Source organism: Lissotriton vulgaris, chromosome 3_1 (genome assembly GCF_964263255.1).
Source record: "Lissotriton vulgaris chromosome 3_1, aLisVul1.2, whole genome shotgun sequence".
Lineage (NCBI taxonomy): Eukaryota > Metazoa > Chordata > Amphibia > Caudata > Salamandridae > Lissotriton > Lissotriton vulgaris.
This window is the reverse complement of record NC_141689.1, coordinates 27,369,049-27,392,634: the sequence shown is the minus strand read 5'-3', so window position 1 is coordinate 27,392,634 and position 23,586 is coordinate 27,369,049. Positions and strand designations below refer to the sequence as shown.

General features: G+C 43.2%; 1 protein-coding gene across 1 annotated transcript in view; it reads left to right on the top strand.

The window, feature by feature from the left end:
- The window catches only part of LOC147725852 (extracellular calcium-sensing receptor-like), a 244,758-nt gene extending 221,410 nt beyond the window's left edge, over nt 1–23,348 (top strand). The window contains exon 3 of the mRNA XM_086963375.1: nt 22,440–23,348. Coding sequence (XP_086819501.1) covers nt 22,440–23,348 — 909 coding nt within the window. The remainder of the gene's footprint in view (nt 1–22,439) is intronic.
- Nucleotides 23,349–23,586: the final 238 nt, after the last annotated feature.

The following is a 23,586-nucleotide window of genomic DNA, read 5'->3' as shown; positions in this document are numbered from 1 at the left end:
CAATACAGTAATAGATTCAAATTCAGCTGCTGATTCACTTGATTAATATCCACAATCCGATCACACTCAGCCAAAACGTGATTTAGCTCAGTCTTATTCTAATTAATGATCAGCAGCTATTTCATTGTCTATTTTCCGATTTCCATTGGTCCATTATTTGCTCTACCTCCCTTTCTTCCACAAAGTAAAATGAACGTCCATTCTTTAGAACCTTTAACTTAGCTGGTTCTTGCAAAAAAGCTTGTCCTCCCAACTCCTTGATGGGGTCAATGTATTGTCGTAATTTCCATCCACGATCTATTGTGAGTTTACTTAGATCCGATCTTACAAAGAACATAACTGAATCACTAGTGACTGGGGTATTTGGTCTTGCTTTTAATGAAACTGCTTGGCGAAGAAGAAAATTACCAACATAAATCAAAATAGGGCGCGGGTACTGATTGTTTTTGTTTCTTTGAATCAGAGGGAGTCGATAGGCACGTTGTATCTGTGAGTCCCAGTCCCAATCTGATAACTCAGGGAAAGCTTTCTGAAACAGGTGAACAATGTATGCTCTTGGATCCGCTCCTTCGGCCCCTTCCGCAATGCCAAGTACACGTAGATTTTGTCTTCGTTGTCGATTTTCTAAATCTTTGAGTTTAACTTGCATTTGACAGATCTGAGCCTCATGCTTATTCGCTACTATTTCAGAGCGGGTTGTTTTTTCTTCTGTTAAGACGATCCTTTGTTGTAGCTCTTCCAGTTCCTGAGATATAACCCATAGTTTCTGAGACATTTCATGTAGCGTTGATTGAGTCTTACTACTATCCTCCCGCATCTGCTGGTAGTGAAATTGTGCTTCATGTTTCTGCTCATTAAGCAGTTGCAGGATCAATTGAAATGATGAGGAAACCTCCCCATGGAAATTACAATCGATAGGTACTTCATTTCGAGAAGTATTTAAGGGGGGTATATCATTAATATGGTCTGCCCCAGGTAAGCCATAGCTGGTGGTTGTAACTGAAGCTGCCTCATGTATTCCGGATCCTCCAGATACCAAAATTGGGGTGGGAATCACCCCTACTGTTAACACTTTAGAGGTAGAAAGAGGAGAAGACAGAGGGCCCATTGATTCCGCAGTAGCAATCATACTATCAGATCCCTTAGAGGTAGAGAGAGGAGAAGACAGAGGGCCCATTGATTCTGCAGTAGCAATCACACTATCAGTTCCTTTCACCAGAACCGCCACAGAAGTTGTCTCATCGACGGGGCTGTTTGTCTCCCATGATATAGCAAGCAAAAAACAGGGGGGGATTTCCTTTCTGTATAGTTAACTTCAGATTTGTGACCAAAAGGACTACACACTAATGTACCTTTTTAGTGTTTATGGAGTACAACCTACTATGACTTTTTAGTGTGCTCCCAGCCTGGCATGCCTGTATGTTGGTAAATTTGAGCAGCGCCACATCTACAATGAAATAAGTCCTTTCTATGAAAATATCAAAAATTGGTCTAGATTCATATACAATATTTTCTTTATATGGGAAGGCAGTGAAGAGGATCTCAATAGCTTCCTCAAGTGGCTGAACTGTGGAGATCAGAATCTGAGGTTCACATCATCTAAAAGCCAATGGGAAGTCGATTTTTTAGATATAAAAATTTTAGAGAAAGAAGGTGTATTGAATGTTGAACTATATGTCAAGCCCTCAGATAGAAACACCCTCCTCCACCACACGAGCAATTACCCCAAATGCCAAAAAGACGGAATACCCTTCAGTCAATTTCTGCGTATCAGACGCAACTGTAGTGACAGACAAACATTCGAAAAACATGCAGATACCCTTAAGACAAAGCTGGTACTGAGAGGCTACCCTAAGCGGTTAATAAAGGAAGCTTACAAACGTGCCAAATACTTCAATAGAGATTGCCTTTTTGACACCAAATAGCCAAACAATCAAAAAACGAAATAGTGATGGTATCAGATTTTAACGGCTTTAGTAATAAGGTTAAAAACCTCATTAATAAAAATTGGTCTTTACTGAATAAAACAGGAGAAGAGCCCATACAGAAACCAATGTATGCATATAGAAGAAATAAAACTATTAGGAACCAGCTAGTGCAGACTTTCAGAGAACCTAAAACATCTGGTCTCAGAAATGTAATTAACAACAACCCCATTCGAGGCAATCTCCCATGTGGCACGTGCTCACATTGTAACAACATTGTGAAAACAGATAAACTAGAAATAAATGGCATAACACATTGGATGAATGACCACGTTAATTGCCGTACCACCAATGTGGTGTATCTCCTGATCTGTCCCTGCAAAAAATGCTATGTAGGTAGGGAAACAGGGCGAGAAATGCGTCAGAGGCTAACTGAACATCGCTCCGCAATAAAAAATCAGAGGAAGGGTGCACCATTGGTTGAGCATTGGGTTGCAGAAAAACATGATGTCAATGACATCAAATGGTTCATTCTGGAAAAGATTAAAATATCAATCCGAGGAGGAGATATAAATAAAAAGCGCAAACTTAGAGAGCAATTCTATATGTCAAAATTTAGAACCTACTACTCAGGACTGAACTGCAGAGAGGAGTGGGATAGAATAATCAAGTAACTGGTTATACTCTGTAGTGAAGCACGTTTTTAATATAAAAAATTATTTCCTTAAAAAATTTCCTTATGGAAAAGTTTCTGTCTATGCAATGATGAGCATAAATATGCAGAATTACATATACCAGACCGACACATAGGTTTGAATCACAGAATATCTTAAACAAATACTTATAACATAAGGTAAACCTTATTTGAATAAAATTCGTGCCCCAAAAAGAAGAGCAGGAAAAACAGAGTATGTGTAATAGAAGCGCAAGATGTCATTGTTAGAAATGTTAAAATGAACTCTGAACACATGATCACTATGATATGGAAATGATCCTTTTTAGGTCTCGCTAGACCTATTGCTATGAAGAAGGCTTTCAAGGGACGTTGACTGGTGCACGAGTGCCGATTGCACATCGTGGACGCGGACGCCTAGCCCCGCCCCCCTCCCCAGCCGTGCACATCTCCTATCTCAGTCAGCCATGCCTCTCTCAGTTCTCAGTCACGCGCGCACACACAGGCACACACACACGCTCACACACACACCCCCGTGCACACCCCCCCCCCCCCACCTACTCACACACACACGCATCCACCCACTCGAAGTGGCCATCTCCTGTCTCGCTAGCCTGATGCACCCAAACACAGTGTTTACATGTCCCCCTACTCACCGGGCTGACTCTGGACTCCCCCGCTGCTCTCCAGGCCTGTCTTTCCTCCCAGGTGTGCAGGGTCAGTGGCTCATGCTCGGCAACATCGGGGCTATCCAGACGAGTTTCCTAGCCGTCCGAAGATGTGCACGCTCACAGCAGCGCGTGACTGAGTGTGCGCCCGTACAGCTGAGGTGCACGCATGCGCTGCCGCAGAGACCAGGGCAGGTGCACGAGAAGAGCAGACTACAAACCCAGCTTGCTCTGCGATATCCACCAATGGGAGGCCGGATGACGTGTGTGGCTCTGGGCGCATGCGCGCAACTGGAAACACCTCTCGTCACAGCGTGCGCAGACCGGGTGACACCAAAATGCACAATAATGGGACCCCCGCCTCTCCCGTGGACCAGCCTGCACCGGAGAGCCTCGCGCCCGGAGCCCAGGCTGGGACAGCATGGCATCCATAGAGCACTTTGACACGGTGATCACCAACGTGACGGCCACTAAGATCGGGATCACAGTGTCCTGCAGGTAAGACCCCCGTCCGTGCAGCTGATCCTCACACGCACCCCCTGACACACCCAGCAGCGGACCCCACACACACGCACCCCCATCAATTCCCCCTGAGATATAAACTGCCCAGCGCCCTCGCACACAGCCCCCGGCCGTCGTCTGCTCGTCTCAGCCATGTTTACTTTCGTCATTAGAGCTGGGCTTAAAATCCAGTGATGTGTTAGTTAGCTTAAAACAGTCCCAGGGAGTCCTTTAAAACATTCAAAGGAGCATCCTGTTCACAGCGGAGAAAAAACCCAATGGAGCGAGGACCCTCCGGCGTCGAGGTAGTAGTGACTTCATAAATGACGCAGTTACATCAACGTTTATTGATAGTCAATTAGGACTTAATGTTGGTGTTTTAAGGTGAGTTGTTTTTGTCCCTCACTGCTTTTTAAGACTTTTTCAGCACTTGTTTCTTTCCAATCTTCCACCAATTTAACGAATTCACAAACTGCAGATCCCCTCTGCAAGACATGAGGCTCGGAAAGAAAAGGTGTAAAGCTCCCAGAAGCCCTGTATCTTGTTGGACTTGCTCGGGAGGCGTCACTATGTCACTTAGCTTCGCATCGACCCGGGGGAGCCGGTTCCCATAGTGCAAGAGATGGTGCACGTGCTGCTCTATTTTGATTAGACTGTATGTGGTAGTCTGGTCGGTAGCGCAATGACTGCTGAGGGGCTGGTGGTGGCCAGGTGGTTTCCGACAGCAATGGCGCAGTAATGAATATTAATGACTTAGGTGGAGCAAAAATTGCAGCAGCTCCTCAGGGCAGTCACTTGAAGACAGTAAGGCAGCACAGCGGGTTAGTGTATCTGCTGCATACATATGTTTGTAACATAGGGCCTGTTTATGTACGAGGGCGTTATTTATCACCACTCATACATAAGGATACCACGGGGTGTAGGTGCGATAAATAACAGCTATCACGAGTTCATGGGGACTAACATGGATGTTGGTGTTTAACGCACCAAACGTCACATGATATGGTAAATACCACATGTTTTTCCCTGTTAAATTTTGGCAGGTTTCACTAATTTTTGGATGTTTAAATGCCTTCAAGCTCGTAATTCCAACCCGTGCGTAAACACAGTCTCTACTGACATCGAATCATCTGGCAACCTTGGCATAGTTTATGGGTTTCGTGATTAAGTCCCAGTAGGAATGACTTTGCATTTCATCTTTGTGAGAATGATGAATTGAGTGCAGCGAGCTGAATAGTAACATCATCTATTAATTAACAGTGTTAGTCACACAACTGTAACATGTGGTGATACGTAAAATACTGTATTAATATTGTTCAAGTCTAAAAGCTGTTTTATACAACTTTTCTTTAGAGCACGGAAAAGATGACGCAGCTCTCAGATACAGCATGCCTGTCCTCCGTGGCTCCACCCCCAGCTGCTCCTATTTCCAGTCAGTAAATACCTGTTGTGGTGTTATTCTGCATGACGCAGGCCTTCCTACTGACGCCTCACTCATCCCAAGCAGAGCTTGCGCTGGGTTATATATGACTTGGCGCCAACACTTCACTCAGCTGCCAGCTGGGTCACAACGGTGATTGCTGTTATTCCCCGTTCAGGTCATTTGTGTGTTGTGCAAATAGCCTTGCACTAATTCACTGAAGTATGACGTCACCGCTAGCAGCAGGTTTTCTCTGGGGAATGTCCTTAATCATGCTCTTTAAACCCACAGTGTGCTGTACTTTCCATTTCTGTCAGCCACACACACAAGGCTGCGCTTCACGGATAGTGGAATATTTCACAACACTTAGTGAGTAGAAGGCACTGCTCACAAGTGAGTCTCCAAACACTGAGAAAAGGAGCAGATTGCCAGGTTTCCTTCTGCTGTACCATGTGGTCTGGGAGAATACACGTGGAGTCATTGCAGTACAAGGAGTCACACTCAAACTTCACTCGTATTTCTGATAATCAGACACTGTCAATTTTTCCAAGAACTCAGAATAATGTGTCTGTATTGCAAGCATAAAATACACCTGTGAGAAAAGCCCTGAAAGGAACGTAAAACAAATCTACAACAAGCATTGGAAAAAGATCAGATCTCAGCAAGCAAAAAATATTATTTTTTTGCAAAAATATGTAATATACGAAATCAATAAACATAAAAAGAAAGGAGTGGTGCAGTAGCCGAGGCACACCAGCCCTGTTACAGAAGAGAACTCTTTTTCAGGTGGCGGTGCACATGAGCTCAGATTAAAATCCTGTCACTCACATTGCAAGATGGCCAATGGGAGAAGTGGGCTGACCAATTGCCCCATGCTGTGGGGGGTGGAAACCACACATGAATGGCACTTGAACATATCAATTGCTGATGAGGACTGACTAGACCATTTTTTTTATCCTGTATTGTTCAGAAAAATGGTGGTGAGACAGCTAAAGTTGTCTCTAGCCCAAAAACACAACTAGTGTTGGGTTGATAAACACGGTCATCTGTTGGATGCTCAAACCACCACTTCCTCGTCATTCTTCGTTTTGTGAGTACTGAATATTCATGACACGTACTGGTGCCGCAAAATCTTTTAGTTTGAAAGTGTAAATATAAATACAATGGTTGCACTGCTGATGGCTTGTGGGACCAATAATACGGTTGAAATTAATTGGATTGAATGCAAATCAAGGGTAGTCTGTAATTTAAAGTCAGTTTGTGTTATGTCAACTGACATAACGACTTTCTAAAAATAAGAAATACATTCCTATGTGTGCATTGCTCTCTACCTCAGGCGTATTATGTCCCCATCTCTGTTGTTGGTTCATTTTCCACCTTTAGTCCCCTCGGGTACCATTTTTGCCACCTGTCCATTCTCCTTCTAGTCCTTCTCTCCCATACTCTCTTCCAGTGCGGGCCTTCTTCAGATGCTGGCAGGGAACTAAGAGAACATGCCGGTGGGGGGAGATCGTGGCCTTCCTGCTGGCCCTGTCGGGCTGGGTGCTGGTCTGCTCCATGCTGCCCACCGACTACTGGAAGTGTGTGACTCTGTGTGTGTGTGTGTGTGTGTGTGTGTGTGTGTGGCTCTGCATGTGGCTCTGTAGGTATGTATGTGTGTGGGACTCTGTGTGGGTCTAGAGATTAAGCTATTGGCATTGTAAATGGCAGTGCCATTTATTTATCTATTTTCAAAACCAACTCAAATAAAAAATGTGTCATTTACAATGCCAATACCTCTAACTTTTTCAAAGGCGAGACCATTGCATTGTAAATGCTTGGTTGGCGAGTGCTGAACCAGCCTGGGGAGGGCGTCTGAGCAAGTTAAATATACATATTGGGCTCTTTAAATAACACGAAATATCCAGAATTCTGTTGTTAATATTTTCAGTTAATTTAGCCCCGTGTACGGGAGCTGAGGCAGATAGGGTAGAAACGTGCGGATTAAAATCGAGAGTTTATGAGCACTCCGTATGATACGATAGTGCATTGGTTAGCGCTGTATGCAGATAATAATAAATGTGTTTGCCACGTTGGGTACCTACTTTTTATTATATTTGAGAGGTTAGCGCCTGGATCCCCCATCCCTCCACCCACCCCCCCCCCCCCCTCCCCCCCCACACACACACATTACCTTGAATGCGGACCGTTTACACCATGTTCATTGCGCGCGGGTGTGTATTGATAGGGTGACAGAGGCAGTCAGTCCTATTACGTGTACTCCTGTGACAGCTTTTCAGTACTGCTGCGCTGCACTCCTCCCCCTACATGTCTCTTCTTGACTCAGCACTGCTTGATTCTGGGCTCGTCACTTTATGCGCCAAGCTGGGGTTCTTAAAGCTCATCCCCACTCACACGTGATGTGGAAATCTGCTCCTACTTCATGCCCATGCAGACAGCTCCCACAGAAAGTAATCCCCTGAAGTGATCTTTTTTAAAGCTGCAGGTTTCCAAATCATTCCCAGGAATGACGTGAAATGATATTGTTTTATAAAGCGCACTAAAACCCAAGGTACCAGAGCGCTATTGAGAGACAGACTAATCTACAGAGTCAAACCAACCAAGAAGTAAGGGAACTGTAGTGAGAAAACCAAGTTTCCAAATGCGTTTTAAGGGAGTCTGCTTCAGAATTGTGAGTGGGCTCTGCCTTTCATCCTTCTGAAGTAGATAAAGCAAGCAGCATGCATCAGAGCCACACCTCCCTCATTTACTGATCTGATTGGTCCCAAACCAGGTTTCTTTCGCTTTGCCAACACCCGCCACAATGTTTGGAGCAGGTCTTCGAACCGCATGTACAGAAGACCTCTCTCCCATCCGTCCAGTACATAACAGATGGTACATAATATTTCATCTCCCTTCAGCATCCTCACACACCCTCTCATACCCTCACCCATTCTCTCACACACCCTCACTCACCCTCACACCCCCAAACCCTCACACCCCCTCACCCTTACTCTCACACCCCCTCACCCTTACTCTCACACCCCCTCACCCTTACTCTCACACCCCCTCACCCTTACTCTCCCACCCACTCACCCTTACCCTCACTCACCCTCACTCACCCTCACTCACCCTCACTCACCCTTACCCACACCCCCTCACACACCCCCTCACACTCATTCACCCTCATTCACCCTCTCACACGCCCTCGCATCTCCTCACCCTCCCATCCCCTCCCCTCACCCTCCCATCCCCTCCCCTCACATCCTCTCACCCTCCCATCCTCTCACCCTCCCATCCTCTCACCGTCCCATCCTCTCACCCTCCCATCCTCTCACCCTCCCATCCCCTCACCCCCTCACCCTCTCACACACCCTCCCACACACCCTCACCCTCTCACACACCCTCTCACACACCCTTTCACCCTCACACACCCTTTCACCCTCACACACCCTTTCACCCTCACACACCCTTTCACCCTCACACACCCTTTCACCCTCACACACCCTTTCACCCTCACACACCCTTTCACCCTCCCACACCTTTTCACCCTCACACACCCTTTCACCCCCTCACCCACCCTCACCCTCGCACATCCTCTCACCCTCGCACATCCTCTCACCCTCGCACATCCTCTCACCCTCGCACATCCTCTCACCCTCGCACATCCTCTCACCCTTGCACATCCTCTCACCCTTGCACATCCTCTTACCCTCACACATCCTCTCACCCTCACACATCCTCTCACCCTCACACATCCTCTCACCCTCACACATCCTCTCACCCTCACACATCCTCTCACCCTCACACATCCTCTCACCCTCACACCCCCTCACCCTCACACCCCCTCACCCTCACACCCCCTCACCCTCACACCCCTCACCCTCACACACCCCCTCACCCCTTCACCACTCCACCGCCCTCACTCACACACCCTCACCCTCACCACTCTACCGCCCTCACTCTACCGCCCTCACTCTACCGCCCTCACTCTACCGCCCTCACTCACCCTACCACCCTCACTCACCCTACCGCCTTCACTCACCCTACCGCCTTCACTCACCCTACCGCCCTCACTCACTCTACCGTCCTCACTCTCTCTACCGCCCTCACTCTCTCTACCGCCCTCACTCTCTCTTCCGCCCTCACTCTCTCTTCCGCCCTCACTCTCTCTTCCGCCCTCACTCTCTCTTCCGCCCTCACTCTCTCTACCGCCCTCACTCTCTCTACCGCCCTCACTCTCTCTACCGCCCTCACTCTCTCTACCGCCCTCACTCTCTCTACCGCCCTCACTCTCTCTACTGCCCTCACTCCCTCTACCGCCCTCACTCTATCCATCGCCCTCCCTCTCTTCCACCCACCTCCTTCTCTAAATCCCTGTTCTCTTCTCCTGTGCTGATCTGTTGTTCTCTTCCACCCGCCTCCTTCTTTAACTCCCTGTTCTCTTCTGATGATCTGCTGCTCTCTTTCACCTCGCCTCCTTCTCTAACTCCCTGTTCTCTTCTCCTGTGCCGATCTGCTGTTCTCTTCCACCCTGCCTCCTTCCTTAACTCCCTATTCTCTTCTCCTATGCTGATCTGCTGCTCTCAACCACCCGCCTCCTTCTTTAACTCCCTGTTCTCTTCTGATGATCTGCTGCTCTCTTCCACCTCGCCTCCTTCTCTAACTCCCTGTTCTCTTCTCCTGTGCCGATCTGCTGTTCTCTTCCACCCTGCCTCCTTCTTTAACTCCCTATTCTCTTCTCCTATGCTGATCTGCTGCTCTCAACCACCCGCCTCCTTCTTTAACTCCCTGTTAACTTCTGCAGATCTTCTGCTCTCTTCCACCTCACCTCCTTCTCTAACTCCCTGTTCTATTCTATTCTCCTATGCTGATCTGCTGCTCTCTTCCACCCGCTTCCTTCTTTAACTCCCTGTTCTATTCTCCTGTGCTGATTTGTTGCTCTCTTCCGCCCAACCACCTTCTTTAACTCCCTGTTCTCTTCTCCTGTGCTGATCTGCTCCTCTCTTCCACCGCCTCCTTCTTTAACTCCCTGTTCTCTTCTCCTGTGCTGATCTGCTGCTCTCTTCCACATACATCCTTCTGTAACCGCACACACATACATACATACAACCACGCACACACACACACATACAACCACACCATACACAATCTCACACACAACCACACACACAACCACACACACACACAACCACACACACAACCCACACACAAACATCACCCCACACACAAACACACATCACCCCACACATCACCCCGCACATCACCCCGCACATCACCCCGCACATCACCCCGCACATCACCCCGCCACACACACTCAGCCACACACACTCAGCCACACACACTCAGCCACACACACTCAGCCACACACACACTCAGCCACACACACACTCAGCCACACACACACTCAGCCACACACACACTCAGCCACACACACACTCAGCCACACACACACTCAGCCACACACACACTCAGCCACACACACACTCAGCCACACACACTCAGCCACACACATCTATCTATCGCCCTCACGCTATCTATCTATCGCCCTCACGCTATCTATCTATCGCCCTCACGCTATCTATCTATCGCCCTCACACTATCTATCTATCGCCCTCACACTATCTATCTATCGCCCTCACACTATCTATCTTTCGCCCTCACTATCTATCGCACCACCACAGCATCACTCAGGGGCACCACAACATCGCTATGCGCTACCACAACATCACTGAACGCCACAGCATCACTCGTCGCCACCACAACATCACTCAGCGCCACCACAGTATCAATCTGTGCTACCATTCAACAACAACTGGTTCAAATATGTTCTCTCAATGTTTCAAGCTTTATTACAAATGCCACAAAAAAGATGTTAATATTTCACTCCTGTTCTTGGATTTTCGTCACAATAAAATACACTGAACATAATCTTCACAAAAGTTATTTACAAAAGCTTAAGCTATTGCCATTATAAATTACAATAACTTTTATTTAAGCATTATTATTTTAAAAAATTAAGCCATTGTTATTTGTAATATCAATACATCTAAGTCACGTAAATACAAAACATGTTGCATTACAAATGCTATAGGTGTCACATTTGCAAAAGATAAAAGTTTTGGCATTGTAAATGACAAAGCTATTAATTTCGCTATTTTCAAAACCAACACATAAATAAAAAAACTTGTCTTTACAAGACCAATAGCTCAAACTTTCCTAATGCGAGACCTATTGCATTGCAAATGCTTGTTATGATTGTTATGATAGTCAATGTATACCACTGCAACATATTATGACAAGGAAGGGAATAGCATATATATGAAAAAAAAAATTTAGGGAACTAAACGTAGTCTCTCCATGGTATCTATACAACTGCAACTCGTGTTGTTATGATCATGACAAATAACTGTGATTCTTGTTGATGTTATGTTTTATAATACAACTCTGTATAAATGACTGTCAAAGCAACCGGTGTGCGCTTAGAAAATGTGTATATTGTGTGAATAAAATGACACCGCCTACAATGTTGCAATGTTAACACGGGAATTGTAAAATAACTGGGATAATCGGCAGTTTTTAAAAATGTTACTGGCGCCGTAAATTCCAGGAGTATAAGCTAAAACATAAGGTAAACAAACATATGCCTCCAGTATTATAGATGGTACCGGTAGAGAACCAATTTGTATGTATCGATCAACGACACTCTGTAGTTCATTTGATTGAATGGAACTACAAATATGGAGGTCTGTTTGGAACCAGGAGATCGTATGAGCACTAATACATGCGTCATAATGTGCCCCACATCTGCAGTTCCAAAATGACACTAACGTCGTAAAACTCTGGGAACATAGATTAAAACATTAGGTAAACAAAAAGACGCATCCAATATCATAGACATTATCGGTAGTGTACTAATTCGTGGGCATAGATTAACGACACTCTGTAGTTCATCTGATAGAATGAAACTACAAATATGGCGAATCTTTTTGGAATCGGGAGAAAGTAAGAGCTCTAATACAAGCGCTACAATGTGACCTACATTAGATTGTGCATTAAGACTAATATTAACTTGGCATAAATTAATGGGCAACCTCACAGAAAAACGATATTGCGCCCCATACTACAATGGTGGATATTACAATCGCTAGGTAACACTGTGAATACGACGGTGAAGGTACTCAAAAATACCAACATTAGTACGTACTCGACAAAAGTCAAAAGTTGGAAGAGTGGTTTCGAATACTCAAAACTAAAAGCAGATGATAAAGGCTTAATTATCGTATACCAATACTATTATAAAGATACCCAAAGAACTACAAATATGGCTGACAATGTGGCTTGTCCACATAATAACCGAATCAGCAGTAATTAATCAATTAAGAAAAATCAGTGCACCTATAAATATTTGAAACGCACGCCACTCACTCGTTCGAGCAAGGGGAGAGAGGACGTGTCGACCGCCACGGATTACAAATAATGCGGTAAGGAGCCATAGCGGGTAGCGTGTTTTTGTTTTGCATGTGCCTAGCGATGCATATAGAAGTAGGGAGATAAGGGTTGCGTTCTATGGTAGTTATACCACTAAGAATTTTAAACCCTGAAAGACTGTGTACCCTTGCAGCCAGTAAGCAATTTTAAAGTAAGAACAAGACTAGGTTTGAATGAATGGTACTCTAATCTAAACTATGAAAGAAAGCTGAACCATGAACATAACGAGGTGTTTTGCCATAAACGTAAGACATAAACTCGGGTCTATCTAACAGAACCCGCATCCGTGCATTATTAAGATTTACCGCGGAGGAGGCTTGTAAGAACACAGCTGTTTTTGATTGAATAGTATCGAAACAAATTGCCTTAATAGGTATGGTACTGTGAATATCTATTTCATATGGCCAACCTTGATGGACAGATACAATAACTTAGATAATAACAGGATATGCATAGTATAAAAATATATAAACTGAATCTGGTGCTATATAATCTCTAACACCAGGTATTGATACATACTGATACTCAAACTTCTGTTTTGGAGACAGTGCTTAAAGAGAATAGTCATAAACCGTATTCCCTCGATGGGACAATACCTCCGCCAAGAGAAAAAGTAATAACCTTGGAGGATTGCCTTACACAAAAGGTATGTAGGAACCAATTGTGCATGACTTTCAAAAAACACTGTTTAAGCTATAAGTGGAAATCTTCTCTTCATGCTTGAAGAGATACAAACACAATTTCAAATGATTTTTTTGCAGACTGGGTTAAAGCAAATACAACCCTACATTATCCAGTGCTGATCAGAAGGTGTGCAATTGATAAAGACACTTATAAGTTCGTCTTCCCCTTTTTTAAGTCAGTACAACAGGTGAGATAAAAGAGTTGTCGCTTAATCGAATTTGATCATAAAGGTATTGATCACGGCTTCTCTCTATATATTTTTTAGAATGTCAAATTAGAAATACATTCTAACCAGAGGACCTATAGACACCCTGTCCTCTAGGGTGTGGAACCCCATACGAGGCTCCACAAGATACCGCTAGCAAGTAAGATAATACTCCTTTGCTAACATTGCGACACGTGGTAACTCTGCATACTTCTCTGTACTGTATCTTGTATTCACCAAAAAATATATGATTTTAATTGTATGCATTTGTTTTTAGATTGAAGAAAATTTGGTTTTTAAATTAGTCTGTCCTGAGGAAGGTGTTACAAACTCTGTAAAGCACCGAAACACGTCGACTAAGGACTCACTATGGCATCTTTTTTATAAATGTTTTGTTAAAAATGTTTTCAATGTATGTATTGTTTTGCATGAAATGTTTTTAAACTATAATAAGCGTATTCAAAATTGTACACAATAGATATATGTATAACTAATGAAATGTTTTTAAGTAACCAAATGCAACAAATGGATCTATATGCTTTTTTATAAATAAAATTTGTGAAACAAAAGATATTGTAGGTTTTTGTGCAGATCAAATAACCTGTGTCAGTCTACAACACAAAAAAGTCATAGTAGGTTGTACTCCATAAACACTAAAAAGGTACATTAGTGTGTAGTCCTTTTGGTCACAAATCTGAAGTTAACTATACAGAAAGGAAACCCCCCCCTGTTTTTTGCTTGCTTCATACCCAGTCCATTCTGTAATTCTGGGAAACTCTCTTCTTTGAAAGTCCCCTGATATAGCAACTGCACCGGAGAGACAGTCTTCAGAAAGCTTTAATGTCAAAGATTTAGCCTGCACCCATTTCCTTATAGGGCTGCTCTCAGCTATTGCTTTTGATGTAATGGTTTTAGAGTTGCTTATAACTTTCTTCGTTTTGTTCTTAATTTTACCTCTTCCTTTCCTTATGCCGCTGAGAAATTCCTTAGCTGAGCAAGGAGGTGTGCTGTTACCGAGTTCAGGGAAATCGATATAATCCTCATCCGTTTCAGTTTCAGTCTCTTCCAAGTGTCCAATCAGATGCTCAATCTGGAGCTCAGACGGTATAAATTGTTTAATCTCAGCTATTCTCTCTGCTTCCTGTTTCTCTGCCTCCTTCATTATCTCCTCTCCTACAGTTAACAGCTGCTCTACCGGCCTTATTATCTCTTCTCCATCATCTGTCTCTTTATCGCCAGAGCCTTCTAGCATCACTGCCGTTGATATAGAAGCCGACATGGGTGGAGCAGAATTGGCATTGGTGTTAGCGTTGCCGTTAATGATATTGTCAGCAGGAGTCTCTGGTTGAGCCTGTGACTGACTCTGTGCAGAGCCTTTCAGTGATATTGTATTTGTTCCATTCAAGGTATTGATAGCACTCTCTAAGACAGAAACTGACACAGTAGTTATAGCTTTATTCTCCCCCTTTGCTTGATTTGTTAAAATTGTGCCCTGCGTCCCTAGAGTAGTATTCGATGTCGTTATAGAATCAGTGGGAAGTACCTTTAATACCTTTAGTGTATTCTTATCAGATACCGCAATGGGCTGAACAGAAGTCGGTGAAGTTTGTAAAGTTTGTGAGGTTGGTAGGCAGATAATATTTTTCTAGGAACATATCTGATCATTACCCCATCTTACTACAACTGAGATGGGGAAGACTTTTACCCTGTATTCCCATGTGTAGACTAAAACTAGAAACACTGGTGGACCCCGTATTCTGGGAATTAGTGGGACATAGTATTACACAATACTTTGAGGACAACTCTGGAATGGCATCTTCCCCTTAGGCAGAGTGGGATACCTTTAAAGTGATGCGTGGGGGTGTATAGCTAAATCAGTGGAAGTGAGGTGGACTTTACTGACTGATGCATTAGCTTCAGAAGCAGCATTGATGGCCCTTGAACAACACAGACTCAGTACTATTAGAGGGTTAGGAGAGGGTCACAGAGCATGTTGAAGCACTTGGATACTTTGATTACAAAGCTGATATGACCAGTACTCGTGCAGAAATAGATTGAACTGGAATGTTATTGTCCTGGCTTGTAGACCCCGCGAAGCAGGGATTAGTAATTGTTAAGCTAGAAACAGAACAGGGAATCAGACTACTTAGGCAAACGGACATCAATCAAGAATTCTATATGTACTATTCTGACCTCTACATGAGTGCTGATACAGGGAACAATTAAGATATTAATATTTTTCTTGCATCCTTAAAGTTCCTGACCATATCACCTAAAGAGATTAAAAAGTTAGGAGGGATTACTCTGCAGGAGAATCAGGCATCTATAAGGGATATGGACAGAGGAAAAACAACAGGGACAGATGGGCTTGCGGTGGAGCTATATGCTGCGGTGTGTTACCGCTACAACGCATCTTTTACAACGTAATGCTGTTACAACGCAGCTATTACATCGCAAATACCATTACAATGCATGCCATTACAACGCATGGCATTACATAGCAGATGCTATTACAACGCATACCATTACATCGTAAGTATTGGTAAGTATTTATTTTTTTTTTTTTTTATTTAATATTTTATAATTGATTCAATTATTATTAATTATTTAAAAATATTTATTTCGTTTTTAAATATTATAAATTAAATATATTAATTTAAGTATTTTTTAAAATAAGTATGAGTATAGGAGTATATGTTTTGGGGTACTGATGTATATGTTTTGGGGTGTTTGGGTATTTTTAGGTTTTAGGGCAGTGTTTGGGTTTTGGGGTACAGGGGTGTTTTTAGGTTTTAGGGCAGTGTTTGGGTTTTGGGGTACAGGGGTGTTTTTAGGTTTTAGGGCAGTGTTTGGGTTTTGGGGTACAGGGGTGTTTTTAGGTTTTAGGGCAGGGTTTGGGTTTTGGGGTACAGGGGTGTTTTTAGGTTTTAGGGCAGGGTTTGGGTTTTGGGGTACAGGGGTGTTTTTAGGTTTTAGGGCAGTGTTTGGGTTTTGGGGTACAGGGGTGTTTTTAGGTTTTAGGGCAGTGTTTGGGTTTTGGGGTACAGGGGTGTTTTTAGGTTTTAGGGCAGGGTTTGGGTTTTGGGGTACAGGGGTGTTTTTAGGTTTTAGGGCAGGGTTTGGGTTTTGGGGTACAGGGGTGTTTTTAGGTTTTAGGGCAGGGTTTGGGTTTTGGGGTACAGGGGTGTTTTTAGGTTTTAGGGCAGGGTTTGGGTTTTGGGGTACAGGGGTGTTTTTAGGTTTTAGGGCAGTGTTTGGGTTTTGGGGTACAGGGGTGTTTTTAGGTTTTAGGGCAGGGTTTGGGTTTTGGGGTACAGGGGTGTTTTTAGGTTTTAGGGCAGGGTTTGGGTTTTGGGGTACAGGGGTGTTTTTAGGTTTTAGGGCAGGGTTTGGGTTTTGGGGTACAGGGGTGTTTTTAGGTTTTAGGGCAGGGTTTGGGTTTTGGGGTACAGGGGTGTTTTTAGGTTTTAGGGCTGGGTTTGTTTTTTGGGGTACAGGGGTTTTACGACTTTATATAAATTAAATTAATTAAATTAATTTTATTTAATTTAATTAAAATAATAACTATATTTACAATTATTAATTTAATTGTATTAATAAACGATTATAATTAAATTATATTATTTAAAAATGTTTAATTCATTAAATTCTTTTATTTTATTAAATATAATTTTATTATGTATTATTTATAACTTAATTAAATTATAATTATATTTATTGTAATTAATTACATTATATTATTTTCTATTTATAAATTTTTTATATATCATTAATTATATTATTTTAAATATATTAAATTAATATCAATTTTAATATTAATTAAATTACTATAATTAAATTAATTACTGTTTTAAAAATGTTATATTATTTTTATTATTTTAAATTAATTTAATTAACTTTATTACATTTTTTTTAAAAAAGATATACTTACCTATACTTACGATGTAATGCCATGCGTTGTAAAAGTATCTGCTATGTAATGCCATGCGTTGTAATGGCATGCATTGTAATGGTATTTGCGATGTAAAAATCGCGTTGTAACGGAACGCGTTGTAATACATCGCGTTGTACTGACACCAATCCTATGCTGCATATGTGGATGATTTGGCTCCCAATTTAGTGGACCTGATTGATGCAGTCAGGGATATGGTAATACTATTAAATTCCACCTGTGAAACCCTGATAGTACCACTTTTGAAACCAGGGAAACCGGTGCATGACAAGAGGGCATATCGGCCATTGTCAATGTTAAATGTTGATTATAAAATCCTACACGGATTCTTGCCACTAGACTCCTCCCCTACATGCCTAGGCTTATATACCCGACCAGGGGGGGGGTCATCCATGGCTGCAAGACCTCTGACCTCCTTTGTCAGTGTCACTGCTCTCCCTTGCGCAGCTCCACCATTAAAGCTCTGACCTTTAATGGTAGGTGTTTGAGGCCTTCCTCCCCCCGCAGGCTGCTACCTGTGCCTCACCCCTGGTGTTCTAGTGGAAGAGCACCCTACTCCTCTGCTAGTCTGTTCTGTCCTGTTGTTCTTGCTTCTTCTCTGTCTAACAGTGGGCCTGATGTGTCTGCAATGCTTCCTACTAATTATTTCATCTTCCAGGAGGTTGGGAAATTAAGAATGGGACTGGCGTTGCTATCATTCACAAAAGTTCTATTGATTGCAATTGTGTTGACATCGGGCAGGATCCTTTTAGGATCTGATAACATCTTATGTTTTGAATTCTGTTAATTTCACTATTCTGGGCGTCCTTAATCTTCACCTAGATGAATCTACGTGCACCAATAGTGCAGCGTTCCTCGCTGATCTTGAAGAACTGAATATCCATCTTTGTAATTCAGGCCCTACCTATGCTGCCGGCCACTTGCTTCATCACATTTTTTCTACTTTGTTGGATTTGGTCTGCCCCTGCTCTCCCTTTGTGCTTTTCTGATCCCCTTCTTAGTGTCATATCTGCTTAAGATCGCAGCTTGCACCGTGGCAGTTATGGATCGAACTATATTCAAAGTTAGACAGTGGGCTTAACTCAATGTTGGTGCCTTAAACAATTCTAAAGATGATTCTAGACCATCTATACCAAAGCCTGCTATCTCCGACTTTAGTTCTTTTTAACAATGGATTTCTCATGAAATTTGACATCTGCCTCCCTCTTTCCTATAAATGTGCCCCCTGGTTTACAGAGAAACTTAAGATTGAGAAATCAAAGTGGAAACATTTGGAAAGGCAATGGAGGAAATACTATAAGCCAGATGATAAGATAGCCTGTAAAATTAGTTTGTTTCTTCTAAAATCTCTCAACCTCAGCATTGTCATAAAACATTTTTTAAGGTGGTCAAAGAACGATCAGACTACCCCTTGTGCCCTAACTGCTGTGCAGTGCAAGAGTCTTGCTTGCTTCTTTGTGGAGAAAGTCGAGAAAATGTATTCTACTTTACCTTATGACAAACAGCTTGCCTCTCTACTGACTTCAGATACTAAGTGTACTACTGTTACTACAGTAGTATCTGGGTTTGAGAATAATGTTAAACCTAACTTTAGGGTGGAAGCATGGCCTCTTTTACAACACTGGGGCAGATTTACAAGCCCCCTGCGCCACCAGTATGTCACATTTTGTGACGTGCAGTTGGCTCATTTTCCTGCTCCCTATTTACATGGACAGGAAAAGCCACCATGCGTGAGTTTTCCTGTTCTTCAAAATAAGGCCCCTTTACATGTAGCACTTTGCATGAAAGGGGAGTTCCATGGGTGTTGCAGTGGGTGTTCCCACGAAACACCCATGGAACAAGACACATTTCCAGATTTGCGAGTAATCGTAAAATCTGGAAATGCGTGTGAATGCTACTCCACACCAGGGGAGGTGTACAAAGGCGTAATGAGGAGAAATGTTTTCATTTCTCCTCATTTTTTTTTCCTGTTTCTAGGCGTGCTGCATTCTGCTGTAATTATGGCCTGGGACCCAAGGTAACCAGGACTCTAGTGCGCACTACAACAAATACACATAGAAAGAGGAAATCACCTCCAATTATTGTTTTTGTTCAGGAATGGTTCCCTTCCTGCACATAAACTATCATTGAAACGATGCTGTTTTTCAACTTCTAAGTGTGCTAATGCAGCACACTTAGAACTTAGAAAACGGCATTTCACTGTTACCGCGAGGACGTGCCAACGGACTACAGAACTTGTGCAATTCAGTTGCTTCTGGACTGCCCCTGTTGTGGCTTCCAATGGGAATCATTTTGTGGCAGTGAAACAACTGTTCCTGCGCACCAATTTATTATCACTCTCGCCAGCTATCACGTGCAGATGAGGTTTTTAAACCACGGGTTGGTTGCCCCTTAATCCCAACATCTCCATCCGGCAGAAGACTTGCAGGCCAAGGCTCAACCTCCCTATGTGCCACAAGCTGAGTTGAAACGTTGACACGGTCTGTCACAGCACCCTCATAAAACACCTCAGCAATGTCGGGATACAAGAAAAAGCATTAGACTGGATCATCTCGTTCCTCACCGGAAGAACCCAGAGAGTCCGCCTCCCCCCCTTCAGATCAGAGGCCACCGAAGTCATCTGCGGCGTACCACAAGGATCATCGCTCAGCCCCACCCTCTTCAACGTCTACATGAGCCCCCTCGCAGCCATCGCACGCAAACACAACCTCAACATCATCTCCTACGCTGACGACACACAGCTGATCCTCACCCTCACAAAAGACCCAAACACCGCCAAAACCAACCTACACGAAGGGATGAAAGACGTAGCCAAATGGATGAAGAACAGCTGCTTAAAACTAAATTCAGATAAGACAGAAGTCCTCATCCTAGGATCATCCCCTTCTTCCTGGGATGACTCATGGTGGCCACCGGCCCTGGGCACCGCACCCAAACCAACGGACCATGCTCGCAACCTAGGATTCATTCTAGACTCCTCCCTATCGATGACCAGACAAATCAACGCCGTCTCATGATCATGCTTTACATCCTACGTATACTCAAAAAGATCTTCCACTGGATCCCTACAGAAACAAGAAAGACGGTCACCCATGCACTTGTCACAAGCCGACTGTACTACGGAAACACCCTCTACGCCGGAACCACAGCCAAATTACAGAAAAAACTCCAACGCATTCAGAACGCCTCCGCCCGACTCATCCTAGACAAACCCCACCACAATCACATATCCGATCACCTGAGAGACCTCCACTGGCTCCCCGTCAACAAGAGAATAACGTTCCGTCTCCTCACCCACGCACACAAAGCCCTCTACGACCTAGGACCCAAATACCTCAACACGCGCCTGACCTTCTACACCCCCACCCGCCAACTGCGGTCGTCCAATCAAGCCCTCGCCACAATTCCACGCATCCGGAGATCCACCATGGGAGGAAGATCTTTCTCCTAACTAGCGGCCAAAACATGGAATTCTCTCCCCACCCACCTCCGCCTTACACAGAACCACCTATCCTTCAGAAAACAACTCAAAACTTGGATATTTGATACATAACGTACCCCCATCCCTCAAGCGCCTTGAGACCCTCTGGGTAAGTAGTGCGCTATACAAATTCTAACTTGACTTGACTTGACTTAAAGAAAATCCGTGATTGTGAAGAATTGATGTAAATAGACCATGTCAAATACTGTTGGGCCAGGATACTAAGATTGATACATTGAATCAATCCAACATTGAACTTTCCCAATTTTCATTTATCTACACTCTGGGATTATCTTCCCTCCCACCCACCAACCTGTGAACATCTTCTTTCCTTTGCACGTTCCCTTTGGAGCAACCTTTTTAAACGTTTTTGCAAAAATGTATGAATTAGAATAAATTAATTTTGTTTCATAACTAATTCAGTTGCTGCACATCCTATTTTCTTAATGTGGAAGTAATGTTTCTCTCCAAGAGCGTGGAATTTACTTAAACTCGGAAGACAGGAAACTGTAATTAATTTTACTTAAAGGATTGATTGGTTTGAGGATCACTGTTTTTCTATATTGAACTGTACCCAGGTCCATAAACTCCTATTGGGTTAACCCCTGCCCTGTAATGGTCCCTTCCCTGCTCAGCCAGTGTGCGATGTCATAGAAAGTTGATGAGTGGACTGAAGACGAGACATAGAGAGAGTAGGCTAAGCAGAGAGGATGCTGCTCCTGGTGGGGTATTCTACTAAGTAACCTGTAACCTTGTCAATAAACCTATGACCAGTTATCCTACGAGATATGGATACCTGACTCCAAATTACTAAGGCAGAATCTTCAATTAAAATGCAATCCAGGATACAGTGAGTGCCCAAGCAGCTTTGCGTTGCCCTTTTCCATCATAACGATGCTTAAGAACTATGAGCAGCAATGCATTCCCATTAAAACTCCAGCGATTAAGACAATAAGAACCCTACACTAAGCCGTTTGCTGTGCTCTCCTTAGAAGGTAAGATGTGTTGCTATTGAGGACAATAAAACAAACTTCATACATTACCTGTGTTACCTTGTTTATCGCTCTACAAGTAGTAGAGACAGAAAAATATAAATCACTCCTGGGAAACGTCTGGCCTTCCTGATGCATCAATCATATGCCATTTTTTTCCTAAAACAGGATTGCCAATATAACTGCTTATACAAACTCTTTGCAAATTATCAGAGGTGAAACAGGTTCTTTACCTAAAATACCTTGATAGAAAATGTGTTAATCAGAATCAGTTTTTTGTTGAATATTGAATATTTAAAAAAAAAATCTTTTTTGGTCTTCCATTATCTTATCTTCATTCAAATCAGTAACATTTTGGTATATATTTCCTCTCATAATTACCAAATTTTCTGTTGAAATGTTGCCTGTCTCTGACAACCTATATAAGAGTTTTCGCTAGTTGTCTCAATCTTTTGTTCTCATTCACAGATTAGTTTTGGAGCTATGGACCCCATTTTTAGTAACAAATTGAGATTCCCATCCTTTTACCGGACTGTTCCCAATGAATTCTCTCCACTGGAAGGTATTTCTCACTTGTTAAAACGTTTTTCCTGGAGCTGGGTTGGGATTGTTGTTCCAGAGAATGACATCGGAGTGAGAGCTATGCAAGAACTTAGGAAGTTGATCACTGAGAGTGGAGGATGTGTGGAGTTCTCTTATTTGTTTCCTGTTGCATTTACTCTTAGGAATCACGCAAGACAGGGGTGGATTACAAGGGCTATCAAGAGATGTACCGCTCAGGTCATCATTCTGTATGGCACCGGCACAGATATGGTACTCTTTTACTGGGCTGCTATTTATTACCATGTGCCTCCGAAGGTTTGGATTGTGTCAGGAGAAGTCCATATTGAGGAATTATTTGATGTACCAGATGCCTGGAAAACATTTAATAAAATCATAGCATTTTCAATCAAGAAAGGGGAAATCATTGGATTTAAGGATTTTCTTCATGGTGTCAGGCCTGGCATATTTCCAGAGGATTCTGTCGTGGACGTCCTATTTGAAGGGTTTTTTGAATGTTTGTCAGCTGGAAGAGGCAATAACAGAGGGCACAATTATCCTTTGTGTTCGGGAAATGAAAGTCTGCAAAGTGTTTATTTGCCCAGCTATGATGTTGTGAACTTTAGACATACATTCAGTGTCTACACAGCTGTCTATGCTCTTGCACATGCTTTACATGAGATGCTTGAATCACCCTCCAAGGAAGGAACAGCAGGTGCTGCTGGGAGCTTCCATCAGGACTTCAAGCCCTGGAAGGTAAGGGATCTTGCAAACACCTGCAATGCCAAATGTGGCTCTTTCCATAATAACACTGAAACCCTGGCCATCACATTTTAACAGTAGCTTTATGTGTTTAATTTAGTATAGGAATTAAATATATCCGTTGAGGGTTTGCTGCATCGAGTAAAGCGTTCTTCAGATGTTCTGCAGTAGGAACAGGAAAATGCTGGCAAATCAAAACTCAACTGATATGGGCTATACCTGACAGGATATTTTATATTATCCTCAGTAGAATCACTTTAGAAAACTACAAAGTTTATAATTCACCTACATGGATTTTCACTAGGGCCGGGTA